The sequence below is a fragment of the Pyxicephalus adspersus genome, chromosome 2 (genome assembly GCF_032062135.1).
Source record: "Pyxicephalus adspersus chromosome 2, UCB_Pads_2.0, whole genome shotgun sequence".
Taxonomy (NCBI): domain Eukaryota; kingdom Metazoa; phylum Chordata; class Amphibia; order Anura; family Pyxicephalidae; genus Pyxicephalus; species Pyxicephalus adspersus.
This window is the reverse complement of record NC_092859.1, coordinates 83,923,039-83,940,516: the sequence shown is the minus strand read 5'-3', so window position 1 is coordinate 83,940,516 and position 17,478 is coordinate 83,923,039. Positions and strand designations below refer to the sequence as shown.

General features: G+C 33.6%; 1 protein-coding gene across 1 annotated transcript in view; it reads right to left on the bottom strand.

Annotated features, from left to right (window-relative positions):
• The window catches only part of PLXNC1 (plexin C1), a 67,515-nt gene that overhangs the window by 36,435 nt on the left and 13,602 nt on the right, over nucleotides 1–17,478 (bottom strand). The window contains exons 4-12 of the mRNA XM_072399020.1: nucleotides 16,759–16,924; nucleotides 15,050–15,137; nucleotides 13,977–14,070; nucleotides 12,457–12,507; nucleotides 9,954–10,084; nucleotides 8,227–8,409; nucleotides 7,422–7,506; nucleotides 5,280–5,477; nucleotides 2,170–2,340 (exon numbers count right to left, since the gene is read on the bottom strand). Coding sequence (XP_072255121.1) covers nucleotides 2,170–2,340; nucleotides 5,280–5,477; nucleotides 7,422–7,506; nucleotides 8,227–8,409; nucleotides 9,954–10,084; nucleotides 12,457–12,507; nucleotides 13,977–14,070; nucleotides 15,050–15,137; nucleotides 16,759–16,924 — 1,167 coding nt within the window. The remainder of the gene's footprint in view (nucleotides 1–2,169; nucleotides 2,341–5,279; nucleotides 5,478–7,421; nucleotides 7,507–8,226; nucleotides 8,410–9,953; nucleotides 10,085–12,456; nucleotides 12,508–13,976; nucleotides 14,071–15,049; nucleotides 15,138–16,758; nucleotides 16,925–17,478) is intronic.

Genomic DNA, 17,478 nt, shown 5'->3' with positions numbered 1-17,478 from the left:
TAATATTAGCAATACAAGAGAAAAGTGAAAGTCAATGCACCAGAATGAGGAGAAACTCTTGGAATATACAATAAAAAAGTCAAAATTTTAAATATTTTAAAAAGTGCCAAAAACCAATATATTATTTATATATAATTTCCTTATCAGCCCCTTTGTTATTGTACAGTTAAAATTCATTTTGAACAAAATAAATGTAAGTGAAGCCATAAGTAAATTAGTGAGCCCCCTACCCTTGTCCTTACAAATATATATGTAAATATATATTTTAGGATATATATATATATATACAAGATTAAGCACACCCATACGAAAAACGACAATTGTGTAATCAATGTTGAATACAACTGTACATGCTGGCATGAGAGGAATAAATCTAGGGTCAGAGCCCTAACCTGATGAGATATTTTTTGTAGTAGTTAGTCACATTCAACTGGACTTAAATGATGAATGAGTTTCGCAGCTCTCAAAACATTTTCGCCGTGTGGGTAATACCCAGAATTTATATCCACACAGTACAAACACCTTAATTCAATCACCATGGAATCTAACACAGATATTTTTTGTCCAAGAGCAGGAGGTGTGAAATTTGATGAACCACCCTGTTCTAGTAACATAATCATATCTTTGGTGTCAGGAAGTCTGCATAGGTGGTAAAACTTTAAATTTAAATTTAAAAATGTTTGAAGTGTAAATTGTTGTAAAAATGCTGGTGTAGATTCTTGATACAACAACAAAAAACTAATTGGACTTTTAGGGCATATAACATTATTTTATAAATAATTATAAAATGCCAGCAAACCGTAATAAATATCTTTGTTAAAAACATAATCAGAAACAATGCACAACAGTCATAATAGTTTGCTTAGAGACATCAATACTGCCCAACAGAGAGACCAAAATTCAATCCACTGCATTTCCTTCTCTTTTGGCTAACCATTTAAATAAAGTTTTAACATATATTCAGACCTGATTACACCAAGAATGGGGCTATGTTGTTGATTTTGGTTACCCTGCTACAAGAAATGGTAGCAGGGTAATCAGGTCACATGGTTATGTTTGCTGATTTGTATTTTAAAAGATGCAGCGTAGGAGGAAGAATTGCTGCAGAGGCTTTAGTTGCTACCATGGACAGGAAGCTAGATATACAGTTGAAATGTATATTTATTTAGTGATTACTAAAATCATTTTCTGTAGGGTATTATTGCCAATCACAGACTTTTGCAACCGAACATCACTGTTACATTCTGAGTTAGCTTTATTAGTTCCTGGTGACCTTTTAATTATTAGCCAAAGGTGATAATACTAAATAATTTTTCAAAAAACAGACAAAGAAGTGAAATTGAAAACTGTATTGTTGAACTAAAAAGTAAAGTTTGGCATCTGCCTGGATGTGTAGTGTGACATGTGAGTAAAATTTCAAAACAATTGTTGGACAAAACAGTTATTATACAGTATATTACTTCAACCAGGGGTGTAGTGGGGCTCCACACCCACGCCCTCACTTTTTTTGGGGGGTGTACATGCGTGCCCACTGTTTTTTTACAAAATCTTTGGTGGTCTGTTGTTCTGGCCAGTCTGCCCCCCCCCGCGGGGTCAGGAAAAGGACCCCGCTGGGAGGCACATTGGCCATAGCCTCAGACCATGTCCCCTCTACTGATCATAGGCTACGGGCAAGGGGTGGGGTGTGTCTCTGGATGTAACGATGAGAGAGTGGGCGGGGTCTGGTATTAGATGTCTCTCTGGTTGAGGTGTCTTCCCCTTTGAGTGACACAGGTAGGGGTGTAGTGGGGTGGGCAAAAACCATGCCCCCTTTATTTTTTTTGCAACTACACCTTTGACTTTAACAGTGTTTTTTTGCATTGGAGTTGTAGCAATGCAACAGTTGTAGTTCTAGCAACAGTTGTAGCTTTAAACCTGCTTTTAGATTAGATATGTAGGCCCCTGCAACATTCTTTTCATATCACAGCCACAATAGGCAAAAGTGATGTAGTGTTCATAGTGGTCTGAGATCTGATGTACTGAAAGTCAAGTAAAAACCCAAATGGGTGACTGCAAAAAAGCTTCAACATTCTGATTTCAAGACTTTCCCCAGTTTTACAATATATTTAACATGGAAACCATAATAAATACAAGCATTTATGCAGATTGTTATCCACTCTTAAAACTTACCTTTACTACTATTTTATTCACATCTATTTTTTTAGATAAATCCTGTTTAGCTTTACAAAATACTATATCTTCATCAGCCCATTCTGTTATATTCCGCACTTCACAGGTTAAATTTGAATTTACAAAAACTTGAATCTCGTCAGCTCGAATGTGCAGATCATCTTTTTTTTTCTGTGGAAACAATTAGAATAACCTTTTTACTGTGGTAGGTTTTTGGATGAATTGTTTTAAGGAAGTGGTTACACAGGTTAAATGGCGATACATATCTAAAAAACTTGCAACATTTTACCAAGCTAAGAAAGCTGGTAATGTACCATCTGATAAGCATATCATATGGTCAACATATCTCATGTCTTACTGGCAAAAGAAAACAATACCAAAAGTATCACTATATATATATATATAAATATATTTAGAGAGAGATTATTTTACTATACATGCAGTTAAAGGGAGTTTGACTGAATATAGTGGCACAATATTGTTTCCTCTTTGTGCAGACTGGTCTGAATTTCTGCATGGTCACATTTTTTCCCTGGTTAGGTATGGATGTACTTGTAAAAAGGGAGACAGTTGTCTTTTTGTGTCTTTATCCAAGTATACCTTAAATAACTGATCTTCTTAGTGGCGAGTTGACTTGGATAGGGAAAGTGGGAAAGAAAGAAATTGTTGGGCTAGAGGCCAGAAAACATAAAGTAAGATTTACATTTTATTGTGCATTTACACTCTAAAATCTATATTTTAACATGCATTACCATAGGGGACTGTAACACACAACACACTGCTTTTATGTGTTGTCATTTATTTTAAATGTACATGAAAAGCAAAACAAATGCACTGATGGCAAAATAGCATAGATATCTTACTTTGTACAAAGGTGTAATAGGGGTCCTTAATTGAAAATGTATTTTTTACCTCTTGGAAGATGAGCTATAAAATGAACATACATTACTTAGTTCTGAAGCCACTAGTCAGTCCTCAGATCCCCTATCAATGTGGCAAATATTACATGTCAGAAGGCATAGCAGTCAGTCCCCCGAACACATATATATTACAGCTTATTAAATCAAATAACATCAGTTCGGTGAGTTATACTGGTAAAAATTAAAAATTGATAAAATTCTCTAGGTGCACAAACAGACTCATTATATTTCAAATAAATAAAAAATGTCATTATACACTTCTTTACTTTTTAAACTAAATGCTAGAATTAAACTTGAAATGCTTGTTAAACAAATAATTAAAAATATTCCTTTTACTTCCGAATTGATTTTCCTAAACAATAATGATTGTAACACAAACCTACTGATAAGGCACCCAGTTAAGCAATTTCCTCTTTTTTTCTGATGTTATCAGAACTTAAATCATGCCATAATACAAAAAGATAACAAGAAAGCTAAAGTGAAACATCTTCCATAGCTGAGTATATAGGTATTTTACCGTCAGATATGTTTATGTTATCTATTATAAAATGCCTCATATAACATGCACACAAAAATAAAAAAAAAATTGGATGTTCTTAAATGTGATTTACATTGTGTAATGTACATTATAAGTTTATCTTACAAATGTAAGTGATGTCTAAATTAGAAATTGTAACTTTTTAACTTTATCTGTCTTTCTGTCATGTTTGAATATTGTGCAACAGTTGACATGAGGAAGTGCTGAATTTTGGATAGAGCTGAACACAGCACAACTTCTCATGGTTTTTCTACAACAGGGGTGTCAAACTCAAATACACAGAGCTTAGACAAAGTTACAGGCCAACCTTAAAGTTTATTGAAAAAAATTGAGGAAATATTTCCTTCTCATTAGATATAAAGCCTTTTTATATGGAAACAAAGAGGTTTTGCTTCACAATCAATCTGGAACAAGCCTATAATAGAGAAAGAGGCATAATTTTTCTTTTTTTATTTAAGAAAAAATCTTATGCCTCTTTCTCTATTTGTAGCCTTCTGAGTTAAATTTGACTGGTAACCTTTTGCGCAGGTTAACAATAATATTAACAATATTCTTCTATGAAAATCCAACCATTTAAGTTAATGCCTTGAAGTAGCACGGAAAAGTACAGCTGAGGGGGAGTGCTGGAAATGCCAGACACAGCCAAATGCAGGGCTAAATCTGATGTGTGGCCCGCCGCTAGGACTCCCTCTTCATTGAAATAGCGCTGCTACTAAAGTACCCGGCATTGTTTGTGTCTATGAAACAGTCCAATGCAGGGCCACGCATAGGCAGAAGGGCCGCTGGTCTATAGACGTAAATGATGCCTGGAATTGTAGTAGCGGCACTATTTCAATGCAGTAGCGGATCAGCTGCAGTTCATATTTAGGATTCATTTGAGGGCCAAAAAAAAGGACGTTGGGGGAATGATTTGGCCCCTGGGCCAGGGTTTGACACCCCTGCTCTACATCATTTCATGTGATTTGTGGTATTACATCACAGAGAGCAGAAATTCCATGAGAAATCTCAATGAGCTATGCTCAGTGCTACTGAGAATCTACTAAGTTCAGCAGATACGTGTTTTGTGTGCTCTGCTAAACAGAAGATCAGAGCAGAAAAGCTAGGACAGAATTACTCAAGACTCCCTCCCAAGGGGAAACTTTGAGCCCTAATCCCTATATTTCTGTAGGTATGATGGGGAAACTCTTATAACGAATGAGGAAGAAAAATATTTACTGAACCAACTACTATGATGGAATAATTTCTTACGCTTCTCGGGGACTTCTCTGCATTGGAGTGTGCAAATTTGCACACATGTTGAGGGAGTCTGGCTCATCCTTTTAAATTTGTATTTGATCTTTTTAGGTAATGGAATAAAATGATGTCAATAACTATGAAAGACACACACTCCAGCATTAAAAGTAAGTGTCCAAGCTGGGCAAGAACTAGGGCAGAGAGATCTCACCACAGAGGGAATAAAGAGCTATAGAAATTCATTTAGCTCCATAGTGCAGACCCTATCTTTGCCCAAATTATCCAGTTTTGGGAATACTAAGTGTTTAAAAATCCAAGTATTAACAGGTATATTTTTTACAGTATCTTTTTTTTTTTATAAAACAATTTGAATACTACCAAACAATACCCATGATGTGATTAAATCATAGAATACTTGCCTTTATTCTCACTTCAATGGTGTCATGTGCATCAATTGCAATAAAAGAAGTGAAAATAGGATCCGCCTTGTAATGTATTGATCCACATGTTACAATATTTTCTTCAATATGAAGACTTATGTTGACAATTTGATTGGTTTCACTTAGTCGTTCAGCTATAAAATAGCAGTGTGTATCATTTTTCAAACATTCAAAGTCCTGTTGAAGGCAAAGCAAACATTTCTGAATGTTGGGTATGTATAGAAAGGTGCATTTCATTTTTCCATGTCAGCACTGGGACATTCTATGTGCCATAAGTACATTTGGTAAGCTTGTATGTATTAGAGTTTTGGTGTAAATATAGACTAATAGCTTTAGGTACTTTGCAATAAACCCTATTAGTTTGACAAATCACCAACCTATGCACTATTGAAATAATATAACCCCTTAATATGGTTATGATCTTGCAAGTACTTTTGCTAACAAATTTGTCTGAACCATGATGCTAGATCCTGTTAGATGAAAGCCCATATCTGGTCAAATATTTTTTTAACTGTAGCTTGTGTACCCACTGGGCAAATTTCCCCTAAAAATTTACCCAATAGAAAAAAAGACTGCAACAGGACCCTTTCATTTTGTAAAATGTGGAAGGGTTAAAGCTTGTATAGCACAATTATTACTGTCTGTGGCTTCCTGTTCCAGTTACCACCAGTTCTCTCATTTCTCCTTTGCAGGCTGTCAGAAGGAGAGGAAGTGAAAGTTCTCAAATGGAGTCAGGGCTAGCATTAAATAAAAAAATCATAAATTATTTATGCTTCTCAAGTCTATACAAAACAAAAAAAGTTTTGGTGTGAATCGGGCTTTTTAGGATGGGCATATATTGCGCCTATTTTAGGATAGGCATTGGAGAAGATTCCAGATCATAAAATTCCTTTTTTACTTTACATTGGCATCAGTTATTCCATTTTCCCCATAATATAGCTCTCAGCTGTTTTATTTTGGAAAGACAGTATTCCTGTATTTTTTTTTTTTAAATGGTTGAAGCTTAGCAGTACACAACAATAGAGTTATCCTGGATGTATAATCAACTGCTGCCACATCCCTATTTATATATAGTACATTTTTTGGAAGAACGTTGTGGGACTTTAACGTAGGGCATTATAGGTTAGGGCACAATAAATCATACGGTAACAAAATTTATAAAAAATACACTAAGAAAAGAATCAACTTACATATCCAAAAAGCACTCTGCATATCAAAATAGACCTCTGCATATGGTGTGGATGTTTGCATACGGCTGCTAGTTTTGCAAAGCTCTTTTGTGACCATTTTGGAAGTAATTTTACCATTAGGAAGAAATGTTCCTAACAGCTATCAGAATCTTTTAGTGAATGATTGCAAACTCAGGTGGAGGTTACTGTGAATTAACATCAGATTAAATTCTATCCTGCTGTGATCGGGGTGGTCTTCCTAAACTATCATTCTGTGAAACAGCCGCTTCATTCCATGTGGACACATGAATTTCGAAAGATCATAGGTGTCTCTATTTTCCTGAGGAAGTGGACTATGTTCCGCAAAATGTGTGGAAAGCTAATTAAGACCGAATGTTTTTTGAGACTACAAATCTATTTGGTTATGTAAATTGATTATTTAATCACTCTTTAGGGTATTTTAACTGTCCTAAATAAAGTGTAGTTTTATAATTTTATTACCGTATGATTTATTGTGATGATATATGTATGCCGTTAAAGTCCCACAACTTTCTTGAAACTTAGCAGTATATTCAGCACCCGCATCCAGATCTGGTGCAGACATTGGGTGAGGCAAAGCAGAGCTTAAATGACCCATTATGTAAGATGCTTGTAAATACAATTTGGGGCACCATAAGCAGTAAATATCTTTGAATCTACTTGCTCTATCCCAGCTATGTTGGTCACCCTGCTTCCAGACTTAAAGACAGGTTAGAGAGGTTCTGGGTTCTCGGTATTTAGAAAACACACCAGTTTATAGTGATAATAACAACAATAGTTTATATAGAAAGGACCTACTATGAATATACAATGAAATAAAAATTGCATCCGATCAGCTCTGTAAGAGTTTGTAACCATTTGTGTTATGGGAGAACATTTTTCTGTTTGGCATGTATAATTTTGCAAGACTTACTTTGTGAACAAATTTGCTTCCTGTTTTGCTAAACTTATCCACAAGATTCAGGCCCTTTCCAGATAGTAAGAGTTTTCGTCCACCACTAAACAGAAAATACATAGATATCAGATGCAATACAGAGATAGCTGCTTTAAACACAAAGTACACAATATATCATTATATGATAATGTGATAAATACTTCCTTAAAAGGAGAGGATAGAAAACTGATGTGCTAAGTATGTAGAGAATGAGGTCTTTACTTTTCAGTACTGATGGAAAGTGACAATATACAGTTGCTTTCTAATGATCTGTAATACTATCTTGTGTCTAGAAATCAGCTGGACCTAGTCTAAAAACACATCGCTTGTGTGTATTTGTATGTGACCTATGATTGTTATAGTGAAAAGGTTTAACGAAACGTTAGTGTATCTCATTTATGGCTCTTGGAATAAGGCACAAGAAAAAGAAAAGTTTGCATGAAAAATATGAGAAATCAAGGTAAATAAACAAATACTGTACGTATAACAGAAATATAAAAGTCAAATGCCTATAATACTTTATTATGTCCACCTTATTGTCTCTATCACAGCTTGCAAACATTTGAAAAGTTTTGTAATAAATCAAATAACATTTCTGGGATTTTGAGGGCTGATAATTTTGTAGAGTTTGTGGTCATACATTTTAGATTACCAGTATATATATATATATATAACTAAAGTGCAAGAGCACGGAAAAAACAGAGATCGGGTCAGGTAAGGAAATATTTTTTTAACTGTAGCTTGCAGATGTAAAGATAACCAAAATAACTTTAAAATATTTTACCTCAACCACACAAAATTTGGAAAATTCACAGAACATGTAGGCAATAATTCGTAAACAATGTTCAAGCCTTGGTGACACCTTCCATCAAAATGAACACATAATTGTTTCATTTGTTTTTCTGCTTTGGGCAAGGAGATAAACGCATGTGTGTTGTTCCAGTATTCATCTCTTTTAATTTGAACTCTAATAAACAATAAAAATAACATTTATTTATTAATTATTTATTATTCATATTAAATTTTAAGAATTTAATATGAACGCCAGTCAAACAATCAAGTTTAAACGCATACAAGTAAAATGTGTTATCTCCCAAATTGTTCTGTTCAGTCAGCCTTATATCCCATGCATCTCTGCATGACAGCTGTAAGTCCGTGACATACAATATTGCATACAACAGTCCATGGCCCTCTACAATAATAATGTATTTTGCCTGATGAGTTAAGGTGGTAACAAATATTAATAAGATCATAGAAGCAATCATTCAATATGATCACTCCAACAATTCTCTGTTAAATTGATTTAGTAAGCTCTTATTCAATTCCATCTCCATATGTATGGATTCTAAATATCTGTATGTATCACAAGAAGAGATCATAAATTAGATTGATTAGGGAATTGTTTTTTTAAAGACCGTATATATTTAAACCAGATTGACCATATTTTAAATTTATATTTTTTTAAAGATCGGATATCTCTAATAGGCTGATGCTACATGTAACATATCCTTCAAGACAGCAGTTCATGTGTGTGAGGAAGTGTTACCTGCATTGCAACCCCACCTCTAGTCTGAGGTTCATTCCACATGGTTTTTGAAAGAGCCTTTAAACCATTTTACTGCTTAAATTCTGTGCAAAAATTGGTTAACATTGCAACAAATGCTTCCGTTTTTTGGTTTTTTTCACACGCTCTTTTTTTTTTCCAAACAGTTTTTAATTAAAAAAGTGGAAAAAAAAACACAATGCTTCGCTAGTCTTTACAGCCACCTACCAAAAAGCCTAGCAATTACTATCTGTTATCATTTCTATGTGCCTATTGGTTGCCAGTAAGCACTCAGGAGCAATACATTCCATGTTTTTTTCACCACTAATGTGAACTAAACGTAACTTGTTACACTATATTGATTACACTATTACACCCCTAGAAGTGATTACACTCTTTACAAAGCGCGGGGGTCACACTACACAGACACCAGGGGGGGCAGCAAAAATCTGACACAATTATAGGGGTTACTGGATACCTATGACACAAAGCACTAATTGTGTTGTGTGTTGCCCTGCCTATTTTTTGACCACCCAACTATAGCTTCTTCCCACCCAAACCTAAACATTGCAATTCTGACTTGGATCAAATATGGTCACAGTGGTCTAGAAAACTGACTAGTATTGCTTAGCTGTCATGTCCAGGGTCTACTAAACTTGTCAATGTCTGGTAGCAGGATTGGCTGAGGCCTACTATACCTGTCAGTATTACCGTTGTAGTGTGAGATTGAAAATTGGATTGCATAAATTTCAAGTTCTAATCCAAGGTCAAAATAGCTCCAATCTGAGTCAAAATCAACTCCATCTGAAGTTATACAACCACTAATAGCTGGAACTTTTAGATATAGAGGGACGGAAAGTTTACAAGAGGACCAGAAATTTTTGATGGCAGCCCTGTATGGTAGCATAGTACTGTAGATACCTGATTAGTGTCTCTATGTTAAACAAAAATGGTGCATTTCTACTTACTGTTGTGGCTTACAGCTGATGGCACCTACTAAAAACATTCTTGACAGATTCTGCAAATTCTCTCCAGTTATTAGGACTTTTCTTTTGCCTGCAGAGGTAATCCTGTTAGGGTGTACAGATTCAACCTTTACCTAGGGTATGAAAGAAGACATTTTATGCTACAACCCCAGTAAAAAAAGAAGTGGAATTACCACAAAAAAATTTATTGGGGCAATTACATTTGAACCATTTTTTACCCGTTTTATTGGCATATTTTGTATTAAAGAAAACAGTGGTTCTGGTAAAATATTATTGTAAAAAAAAAGCTAGGTTTTGTCATGTGCAACCCTGTTGTTGTATAAGGCACCATGCACAGTTTCTAAAGTGAGCACAACAGCTATAAGCATCTCCTTATAACTACTAGAACCATTGGACATCAACATGTTCTCCTACTGTACTTTTCACCATTCCTCTGCTAAAAAAAATAAATAAACAGGAAGGACCTATAGGTCGTGTTTTTTTAATTAACTGTGGTGTGCAGGCTAGATATTATATCCATAGACAAGTACGGTACTTTAAAGAACAATCTATCACTAGCCTCTTTCCATTATATTCTGCTAGGATACACACACCATGACCTGCACACTTACACTTAACACTTACTGACAGCTAATACAATAGAGAAAGCTCTGTATTTAGAGGAGAGCTTGTCATGTGACCTTTTCTTTTCTATTAGTTTTTATTTTATTTGTTGGCTTTTGCCATGGAAATGCAATGCACATTTCCTAATCAAATTCCTTTTAAAATCATTCTTTTTCAGGGTCAGAAAGTGAAAAGTCATCCCACTTAGAACACATTTATCAACAGAAACTTGACCGAGTTTCAAATTTATATTCTTGCTATATAAGTTTTGGTCAGAGACAACTTAAAACTCTTATCATTGAATGACAGTAAATTTAATATCAGTAAAATAAAAATGATTACAAAACATTTACAGTAATAAATAACTAATATATACCTCTTGTACTGTTCTTGGCAAATGTCTTATCATACTTCCTTAGGTAATACCCAACAGGAAACAAAACAGCTTCCTCTGAACAAATGTTTGCTCAATGTATTGTGATCTGTTGCAGTTATTGCATGAACTAATATAACTTTCTGCCACAGATTTAACAATATTATCTCTGTATAATAAAAATGCTATCATGGTTTATGCTAATAAAAATAGCCTAATGTGTTTTACTGAAGAGGTTGTGTTGGCCTTAAAGTGGATCTATACTCTCTGTTTACTTTTGTGGCAAGCAAGAATTCTACAAGATCAATCATATGTAGAAAAAAATAACCTAAAAACATTTTTTAGGAGTTTAGGACCCTTTAAATTAGGTAATTTTTTTAGTGTGTTTTTGTTAAGACATATACAAGCAAGATACCTGACTTTCCCAAAGTTCTACCCTTCCCACCAGTCGGCTATTGTAGATCAACTTCAAATCATTTAAATTTGTCATTTGTTTTTATATCAGAAGGTAACTTTTAATTTTTTGTATGTATTTGGTTACTTTATTTTAGTAAATTTAATTCAAATGTACAATTCCAAAATGTGTCATTCATTGTTTTTGTTGCAGGTGTGACTATATATATATATATATATATATATATATATATTGCAGCTTGTCAAAACCCCCACTGTTACTGTTGACCACTCTGAAATGTTAAACAAGTAGTTTATGTTTTTAGATACGAAACAGCCAATGATAACTACCAGTTTCAGGAAGTAAAATAGAAGGCATGTTCTAATTTTGTAAAAGCATGGGTCTTTCTAAATTTGGGGTGTGGGGTGTGTACAATTTACATTTCCTGCACTAAAAACATTACAAACAATAAACGTTGTTTTCAATTATTGTGAATGACACCCACTGACACAGAAGAAGTGTTGTGTTTTCATCAAGTAAACTTCTAAGGGCTCTATTTATAAAACAGGGAATCAGATATTCCCTCAAACATTCCCTGGTGGGAATCTTCCAGGTTCATGTGTTTCAATTGCAGTAATTTATTCCTCCCAGGGAATGCCTGAGGGAATGTCAGATTCCTTGTTCTATAAATACAGTCCTAAGAGCGTTAGTTAGAGCTGTTTCCCGATCCCACTAAAACTTATCATAGATTATAGAGGGTGGTTGGACATTCAGATTTAATCCAACCTCTAAAAGATATATCCTTAACAAATATTCAGATCAAAGTTGTAGAGATTATCATATGTTAATAAAAATAAGTAGCGACTGGCCTAAAATATTTACCATGACAAACAGCACTTCACTCTGAGTTGATGTGTCCAAAAGTGTCTGGTGCCCTATACTAGGACTCAACAACATGGAGATCCTAACCAAATAATTTATATCATCTAAACTGTTTCCAGGTGAATCAAAACCAAAAGATTTCAAAATTATGGTTTGTTTTCTTTCTAAAGCAGCTACAGGTTAGTATAAAGGCAAAGTTATGAGACAAAACGATAAAAGTTCATAAAACTTACATTGGGTGGTGGTTCAATGGCTCCTGTACGTTCTATGATTTTACATTCAGCCTAAGATTAAAAAATAAAAAAGGAAAACAAAGTTACACCGGATTCCTGTAAACAAATGAGCTTTGGTGCGGACATTCACATTCTTTGCCAGTAACAATTACTTATAAATATTAAAAGCCTTGAGGCTTTACCCATAATTGTAATCAGCTGATACCCTGCTTAATTCTTACCATGTGTTTTTTACAAACCTGGTGATATTGGGATGGCAGAGGAACAGTATGAAAAACTATCTCTATGCAAACAACAATTTAAGAAGTGGACAAAGAGTCTGTCATTGTTTGAAACCAAATACATTCAAATTATAATCTAGGTTTTGGTAAAAAAAAGCATACAGAAGCCAGCTTTGTATCCCCATCATTCTTAAGGTTAAAACTAGTATAGACTAGTGGAAACTGTATGCTTCCTGGTGTATATGCAAGGTTAGCATTGTTTTGTGCAGTCCACCAATGGAAAGCCTGCAGAAGGAGTAACAATTACATGTTTAGAAAATGTTATGGCACATCTGTGCAGAAAATACAAACTTTGTAGTTCTACTAAATAATCATCATTTGGTTAGAAACATGGTCTATTAGTTTCTTAAATATTTAGAGTATGTAAAGTATGTAAACCCACCACCCCCAAATAAAATCTTGTAATATATTAGTAAAATAAATAGTAATAAAATGATTATTGGTGATGTATAGGATCTATATCAGTTACACCCATTTATCTTTCAGTGGCAAATACTCTTCTTATTAAAACAGCTTATTCTCATTAAAGTAAGTTTACCCTCCTTATTATAATATGTGTTTGTTTAATTTGCTACAATGTTATCTAGTTCTGTCTAGTTGTATTCCTTAGTTTATGTGCACAAAACTGTAATGCCTTTATTAGTATATTTTCTGCCATTGTGGAAATCAATAACGATTTCTGAAAAGAAAGATAAAGAGAGAAAAGAAAGTAGATCTAAATTTAAAAGTAAAAAAAATGGATACGTTAAACTCAAACACTTTGGCATATTGGAGTTATTCACTGGCTTGTGTATGTGTATTTCAAGACCAGGATGCCTATGCAGTGTATCTAATAGTATGATTGGAGACTGGAGGCACATGTGTCCTATCTTTTACAGGTTTCCATGCAGTAGAGACATTTCTGCTGGCTCACTAGAGAAGAACTCTGGAGCTCACTAGAATTTTTGTAAGATCATCAGGTAGTTTTTGTGCTTGCATGGAAAAAATGTTGTTTTCTTTAGATGTACTATATTTATGTTTTTATATATATACTTTAAGAACCAACTTATGTACTTACAGGTAAAATTAGGTTTCTGCACTTATTTGTGTTGTTAGGTCATTTAGGTTACGGCATCTTGAGGTTGGGTAAGGTTTATTGATAATATTTATAATAACCATTATCTACCCACCTCCATTGCAGTGGGGAGTTTACATCCCTGACAACAGCAGTGATATGTACAGAGCAGCCATTATATTTACCTCATCTGCTGTGTCAGTACAATTAGTCAGTGGAGATCTACATGCAGATTCCTTTGTGCAATATAGGCAACCATTTGATATACATTCCAAACAACTGCAACAGAAAAATATTTCAACAATGTTGTAATAAAAGTATACGTTTTACATAGCACCCAATTACCAAATAATGATTTTATTTTTCCCAAAGCCTCCAAATAAAATTAACTTGTAAATTAAAGCATGGCAAATTAATTTTCAGTTGAAAATATATCTAAACCCAATACATTTGTAGACCAGAAAAAATAGTAAAAATATATTTTTGTGAAAAAATAAAACATGCCAGTTGATAGTAAAACTATAAACCAGTGAATCTGACAATTACAGAGGTCCAAGTTATCCAAGACTGGAGAAGATACACTTTCATCAGTGATCCAGCAAACGTGAAATGGATTTCCTAAAAGTCATTTGCTAATTGTTGGAAAATGTTTTCAATACTGGGCCAGATCCATTCCAGGTTTGCTGGATCACCCAGCTTCACTGATGAAAGTGTATCCTCTCCAGCCTTGGAGAACTTTATTAAATCAGGTGTTTGAATGGCAGTAATTGGTTTTCACTCAGGGAATGTTTTAGTGAATGTCCGAATTACTACTTTATGAATAGACCCCCTTAGTGTCATTGGGTTATGATTTACATGTACTTTAACATTCTTCGATTTCTGCATCAAAACCAGCTGAAAATAGGTTGTAGCTGGCAAAAAACAAAAATATCAATTAAAATGATATATAGACTAAACCAGCAGTGATGTCTTTTGTATATTAATTAAACCATCAAATGTCCAGACTGAGATGAAGGAGGCTTTTATTATTACAAATGTTAGTATTTACCATTTTTGCTGGAGCTGAGAAAAGTAGGAGATGTTGCCCTGGCAACCATTACAGAATTAAACTGAATATTAAATATATAATGTGACTTGCAAAACAATATAGAAAATAAAAGGCATTGTGACTAAACTAATGAAGTTAGTCCCAGCAGGTGATCCAATACCAAAAAGGAATGTGTAAACAAAGGCAAGCAGCCATGAAATGAACATTTACCTGTACTGTGAATATTGTAGGCAATTATTAAACTGAAAATGTTCTGTGATTATATCATTGTTGCTTTTTGCATTAGCAGTCAATATATCTAAAAGACAAAATGAAATAATAATAAATGTGATGCAGGTGTTTTAGAAAAAAATCTAGCTTGCCTTTTTCCAAACAAATTTTCCTGCCTCTCTGTGACAATGAACCCTATATTATTGTATATTGAGGCAAATCGTTAAAATAATAAGCAAAAATGCACATTAAAAAAAAATAAATTAAAAAGTCAATGTTAGCATTTCAGGTTGCAGATCACCCCCTTGAAGCTCCTAAAACAGCTACTTTCCAACCTTCTCACCCTATCCCACAAGCAATTAGGAAGTGTTGAAGTATTAAGACTCAAACCCAAAGCAGTAAATGTTTTATACTTTCAATTCACATTGAAATGTTGGTCAGAGCTTTCACTATTAGTCATAGTGCTTCCTACTATCCACATATTCTCAATTTTCTGGATGGAATCACTTCTTGCTAATATCTGACTGATAGGGGTACACAACACTTTACAATGCTTTCACAATTTTTTTTCAGTGAGCAGTGATGACCACAAAAATTTCCTTCCTCCTAACAAAGAACCAAACTTGCAAGTACCAAGCAGCTCTTATTATTAATTAATCAGAAAGGCACAATGTAACCTGGATTATTTAAACTTATTTTTGATGTTGCATTCTGAATGTAGAGATATATTATTTATATGTACACATTTGGAATCTATAGTTATTGACCATTCTTACAACATTAACATTACAATTTAAAAGGGAATCTTTTTAAGAAATCATTGTATAAAAGGTTTACCCAACTTTTAGTTAAAATGTACTTATTTTTCACATTGGATTCAAATAAAAAGTATTTACATTTAAATATTTAAATTAAGGTATCCCAAACAACATAAAAAGTATTGCTGGAATGAATAAAGATGGGGCAGCATATAACTATTTATCTAACGAAGATATACCATAAGCCCCCCAAAAAAACAGCAATATTACTTCATTCAATATTCTATAATTATTTTTCTGACTGTCATAAGTTACTATATAGCTTTAAAATTTGAAAATGTAGTGATTAACTAAATAGTGTAGTTATCAGATAGGCATAACATACAGTGTAACAACCTTAAAAAGTCAGTAACCTTAAAAGGCAGTAACACACCCCATATTTCTATTATGACAAATGCACTTCAAAACACCGTAGCAGTTCCCTTTATGCTAGTCTACATTGTTTATTCCCAGTTATTGATTTCAATTAATATAATGATATGTTTAAATAGGTCCTTGCTAATGACTACAAGTATTCTATATATGCATTTATTCTGGATAACAATTGATTTTAGTGTTATATTTCATCACAATAGGAACTGTAACACAAGAAACAGTTTACATTTCAATTACATTGGTTATCCAACAGACAAAAAAAAACACTGGCTTGGGTAATAAATTTTAGATTTAACTCTGTAAATCTGATTAAAAATGATATGATGATATATTTTTAAATTAACATATCACATAGTGTATAATTATATTTGATAGACAGAGCCAAACAACAATAATAACATAATATGTTATCCATCAAACAATATTCTGCTGAATAATTTTTAATGGCATGCTTTAAAAATTACAGGTGTCTAGAATTGACATAACATTGTAGATAAAGTATAAATTAAAAAATACCTCTATCAGAAGACTTGGTCACTGGAAATGGACAAGAGCAGATCAAGGAGAGTGGACCAGCCACTGCACTGCATAGAACTTCCTTTGTCCTGTTATTTTGAAATTCACAGCTCCAAGAACTTTGTTTATCAAATAATGAAGGATTTTTCTTAATGCTTAATGTGATCTGTATGAATAAAAAATATAAATGTTTGCTTAGAAACACATTCTGTCATAGGAGATTTGGAATTATTTTTGTCCCAAAACTTGAAAGGATACAACTGGAATATGTCCTATAAAAACTTATGTCCTTTGATTGATTGATTGAAGTTGTGCGTTGATGAGGTTGTCCCTATGCTCTCTCCACCTAAATTGACATTTTCATATTTGTACTGACAGCCTTAATAGGCCTTTGACTGCTGACCCACCCATCCCAGTTTTCAAACCACCTTTATTATGTTTCCTTTGTTTCTGCAATAAGACAGGTTATAGAAAAAAAAGTCTCAGAAGAAGGATTAACAAATTTCAAAATGTCCATTTCTATAGAGGGGTAAACATTTTTGGCTATAGATTTATTTGATAAAGATAAAAGTGGAAATTAATGCGTATTTGCTTTTTATCTGTGATTTTCCTTGCTGTTTATCAATGCACATTTTACATTATTACTTTTGTTTGCAGTTTTGATGCACATAGTGCTACAAAAAGATCTTCTGTTTGAAGAGATTATAAAACATTATAAAA